The sequence below is a fragment of the Nestor notabilis genome, unplaced genomic scaffold, assembly GCF_000696875.1.
Source record: "Nestor notabilis isolate BGI_N333 unplaced genomic scaffold, ASM69687v1 scaffold17792, whole genome shotgun sequence".
Taxonomy (NCBI): Eukaryota; Metazoa; Chordata; class Aves; order Psittaciformes; family Psittacidae; genus Nestor; species Nestor notabilis.
In genome coordinates, this window is record NW_009917157.1 from 1 (window position 1) to 4,614 (window position 4,614).

Below are 4,614 nucleotides of genomic sequence, written 5' to 3' on the forward strand. Positions count from 1 at the left end.
CGGGCCTGCGGCACAGGGGGAGGAAAGGGCTGAAGAACGCGGGCTCTTCTCCACCTTCGAGCCTCCTCGCGCTTGGCCTCTCGGCCTCCTCTTGACGCCGGTGCTTTGCCCCCCACGGCTGGGGCAGGAAGAGGTGCTCAGAGTAACCTTCACGGACCTTTCGCACCGCTTTGCCGCTTTGCTGCTCGAGAGCCTCGGGGATGCTCCAGATGGAGAGTCTTCCCGAAGAGTCGCCTTGGATCAAGAGCTTGTAGGTAAAGTCCTTCTGGCCACAGAAGAAGCGAGTAACTGGAGGGCAGATGAGGAGCTGGGGAAGGTCCCAGCAACACCGAGTTAACAGCTTGAGGGCAGGAAAAGGGGGTTGTAAACTCACCACTTCCTCTCCCGGGGCAAAAAGCCCTACAGCTTAGAGGGGGAAGAGTAACTACAATGATACAACTAAGTGTCAGGAGCTGGAAAGAGGACTCGGGGCGCCCACACGGGGTTTACTTCACTTTGGAAGGGTTTCAGCTCCTAAGTTGTGGGCTCTAAAAGCCCTTGTTCGCCTCTTGCCTTAGCAGGGCTTGACTCTGACTTCTCCAGGCAGTGCTAAGTGAGGAAGGAGTAAGCAGGACGTAAAGAGGCACTTAAGCAGAGAGTCAATCTGTGGTTATGTGAAGAGCAGGGAAAGGAAAAGACATCCTAAAGGTTTACTAGGAATGGGAAGCATCCGAAAGATCTACTAGGAATAGAAAGCATCCTAAAGGTTTACTAGGAATAGAAAGTATCCTAAAGCTCTACTTGGAAGAGAAGCCATCCTAAAGCTCTGCTTTGCTAGAGAAGGAGTAACCATGACGTAAGTAAGTTGTAGCTGCCTACAGCAGCCTGAAGGCACCAAAGCAGCTCCGTCTCTTTTACCTCTTGGGTTGCTCTGTCCAGCACGTTGGACAACAAGGGAGGGACCAAGTTCTCCACCGCCTTCCCGACGTCGCTGCGGAAGGAATCACTGGCCGGGAGGCAACTGGGGAGAGGACAAGGAGAAAGGACACAAAGAGCTGCTGGATGAGGCCTGAAGCAGCACCTCCACCAGTGGGGGGAGCAGTTCCCCAAGGCTAATTCCCAACTTAAGGAAGAATGAGTGAGGGAAGCCTGGCTTTGGATGTCAACATCAACTCCTGGAGTGCTTGGGGTCGGAAGGGACCCTCAAAGCTCCCCTCCTTCCACTACACCGAGTTGTACATCAAGCCTCCAAGTCAAGACCAAAGTTACTCGTGGGGTTAGCTGCGAGCAAGGGCTTCCAAGGAGTTGTTTGCTTGTTGTCTACCTGGCTGGTAACTTATAGATGAAGCTTTGGCCATCTTCTGTCCACACAATCACTTGCTCAGCTGAGAGGAAGTCACCTCCGGTCCAGGTCTGATGGTCCTCACTGGGCACTGAGCACAGGAGGGAGTAATCTCCAGCATCAAACACCTGCAGGGAAGCAAGAGTTTGGGCTTAGGAAGTAACTCCAGGTTCACACTCGGCCTTAGAGTAGCTACATGAGGGCTTCCGGCCAAGGGCCTGGAAGGAGAGGACATTGGGAATGGCTTTAACCCGCTGGAAGGGACATGGAGCTGGGAGCTTAGGCCCAAGTTCTTCACCATCAAGCTGGTGGGACAGTGGGTTGGCCAAAGAGGTGGGAGATCATTCCCTGCTTCCCAAATGCCCCTTTTGGCTTCCATGGAGAGGCAGTGACGAGGACTTGGAGTACCTTGAGCTCACCGTCTTAGCTGGGAGCTGGAGTAAGAAGCAGGGAGTAGCGCTGAGCTTACCCGCCAGTACTTGGAGCACACCACCAGGAGGGACCTCTGAGTAAAGGCAGAGAAGGAGATGCTCTGGCAGTTCTGGCAGTAGATGGGCTTGGATTCCTCTTCAAACACTGGGCTTGTGTCCTGCAGGCACACACGAGCTTACAATGAGAATACACCGCCTAGTAGGGCGACAGGGCACGAGCTTACAGTGAGGAGAGCTGAGCTGCGGCCCTACTCGGCGCATTATGTGTGTAGTAAAGCATTTGCATCCAGCTGGAGGGTTGCGAGTTAACCGTAGTGTAACCCTCTCCGCACCTGAATTCCCTTTGGAATGCCACATTCCCGAGGGAGGGGGTGCCAGAGAACTTAAGGAAGGAAGAGGACTTGTAAAGAGGGGCAAGACGGGGGCACCCACACCTCAGGGGGAGCACCCACATCTGTGTAGTAACACTTACTACTACACAGGACAAAGAGGGAACGAGAGTTCTCCCAATCACACAGGAGCAAAGGTGGGAATTCTGCTGGGAACGGGAGGAATCAGGGAAGGAAAACGCAGGAAGTGGCTGTTCCACTGGCCAAGAGGGAAGAAACCCCCGGCATTGAGTGGGAAGAAGAGGACCCAGCGTGGAAAGAGGTTGCCCCTTCCCCACGGCAGGAATACCACGGATCCAGCAGCTTTTCCTCACCTGCATCCGACTCGCTTCCGCGGTTACGATCCAGACCTTCAGGATGCCAGTGACTGAGACAGCCACCACTGTGTCCTCTGGGGAAGAGCAAACAGGAGGGGATGTGAGCACAAACCATTCCTTCCTGGAATCTTGGAATGGGAGGGCTCCCAAGGGACCCGCCACCAGCTCCTGGCAGGGCCGCTACAAAGGCGTTACACTAGGAGTAAAGCCAAGTGGAGGTTGGGGTTTAAGCTTAGCTCTTGCTGGCTGGGCCCACTCAAAGCCTTTACACCAGGTTGAAGCTGAAGCTGCTCCTCCCAACGCCCTGGTGAAAGCAGGAGCAGCTCCTTACCTTGAGTCCTGTCGGATCTCAGGATAGTCATGGAGCTGATCCAGTCCGGAGAGATCTTGGATAACAGGGAATAAAGGACTTCCAGGCTGGTGGCATCCACGACAAGGATTTCGGGATAGTGGCCATGGCATAAGAGCCTTCCTTCCCGTTGGGATCCAACCGTGAACTGATAGAACTGGAGGACAACAAGGGAACGTGGCTCAACTCCCCGTCGCAGCCCTGGTGGGGCTGCTAAAGGTTTCCAACCCCGAGTACTCACCTGGATGCCTGTATGTGTACACGCCAACTTGGTGAACTCAATGCACCTCCCATCGTTCACATCCCACAGGCACATCTCCCTGCAGGAGCAAAGGCAGGGAAACCATGGAGGAGGAGGAGACAAAGGGTGTTTGGGGGCTAAATCATGTCGTTCCTCGCCTCTTACTCATAGGATACAACCGGCTTGGCTTGGGAAAGGGCTTAAGATCATGCAGGCCCAACCCCCCGCCACTAGAACGGGCCCTTTCCAACGCTTGCTCCTCTACTGCGAGGCTACTCCAGGCTCTTGCTACCAGCGGTTGCCTCCAACTCCCTGGACCAAACCCAGGCCCAGTATTCCTGCCTTCTGGAACGCCTCTACAGGAAGAGCAAGCGCTCTGCTGCTAGAGCAGAGCTGCTTCACTGCAGAGGGAAGGAGGAGAGGCCGAGGGAGAGCACCGCGACGTGTGGACGCCTCCGCCTCCCCCTTCCACCTTCCCAGCTCCAATCCCTGGATCCGAGGCCATCCCTTGGGAACTCACCCGCTCTCGGAGGCGCTCACCACGTGCTGCTTGTCGCTGGAAGCAGAGGCCTTTGCTAAGCAGGTGATGGAGCCCGTGTGGCCAAAGAGCAGCGCTCTGGGGTTCAGCTGGGAGGAGGAAGCAGGAGAGAGGCACCGTTAGTTACTCCACACCCCCTTTACTCCCTCTCTTTGCACACGTTGCACTGAGCCTTTTGGGGAGCCAACCTATGGGATTCCTTTAGTGAGGAACATGGATTCTTCAGCTCATCCAGGCCACCAGCGTAAAGCTCTTGGGAGCAAGAGACCAGGTGGGGGAGCAGCTACTTGCAGCTCCTCAAGCGAAACACCAAGGACACCCCCCCCCCTCCGCTGGGAGCAGCAGGAAAAGCGGGATTCTCCCAGGCTTTGCCCTCACCTGCAGATCCCAAGCAAGGTCCCAGAGGCAGATCTGCCCGTCGTGGCAGGCCGCCCCCCCCCCCCGTCGGCCCGGCGTGGCAGCCGCTCACCACCATGGGCACGTCCTCCAGCAGCAGCAGGGTGGACACGCAGTGCGTGGGGGCCCGGCGGCCCCACAGCACGATGGGCAGCACCAGGCTGTTCCCGGCCATCCTAGGGGGGAGAGAGGGAGTCCAGCCCCAACGTTCCCGCCCTCCGGAACGTCTTCTCCTCTAGGGGGTAACAACAAGCTCCTCCTTAAGGGTTAGGGCTTAAACCCAAGCTTTTCCTTAATATTAGGGGATAACAACAAGCTCTTCCTTAAGCTTTAAGGGTTAAACCAACTTCTTCTTTAATATTAGGGGTTAAACTCAAGCTCCTCCTTAAGCTTTAGGGGCTAAACCCAAGCTCTTCCTTAAAGTTTAGAGCTTAAACCCAAGCTTTTCCTTAAGCTTTAAGGGTTAAACCCAAGCTCTTCCTTAATATTAGCGATTAACAAGCTCTTCCTTAGCCTTTAAGGGATTAAACCAAGCTCTTCCCTTAAGCTTTAAGGGTTAAACCCAACCTTTCCCTTAATATGAGGCTTAACCCAAGCTCTTCCTTTGCCTTTCGGGCTTCACCCGAGCTCTC

General features: G+C 55.2%; 1 protein-coding gene across 1 annotated transcript; it reads right to left on the reverse strand.

The window, feature by feature from the left end:
* Nucleotides 1-157: 157 nt before the first annotated feature.
* LOC104413849 (WD repeat-containing protein 7-like) lies at nucleotides 158-4,157 on the reverse strand (the record flags this gene model as incomplete). The annotated part of the gene is made up of 10 exons (XM_010024960.1): nucleotides 4,048-4,157; nucleotides 3,965-4,013; nucleotides 3,569-3,675; nucleotides 3,049-3,127; nucleotides 2,790-2,964; nucleotides 2,456-2,532; nucleotides 1,791-1,910; nucleotides 1,304-1,449; nucleotides 898-1,000; nucleotides 158-307 (listed from the first exon to the last, which is right to left on the reverse strand). Coding segments are annotated over exons 1-10 (1,116 nt in total), but the record flags the coding sequence as incomplete, so codon positions are not given.
* Between the last annotated feature and the right edge of the window lie 457 nt (nucleotides 4,158-4,614).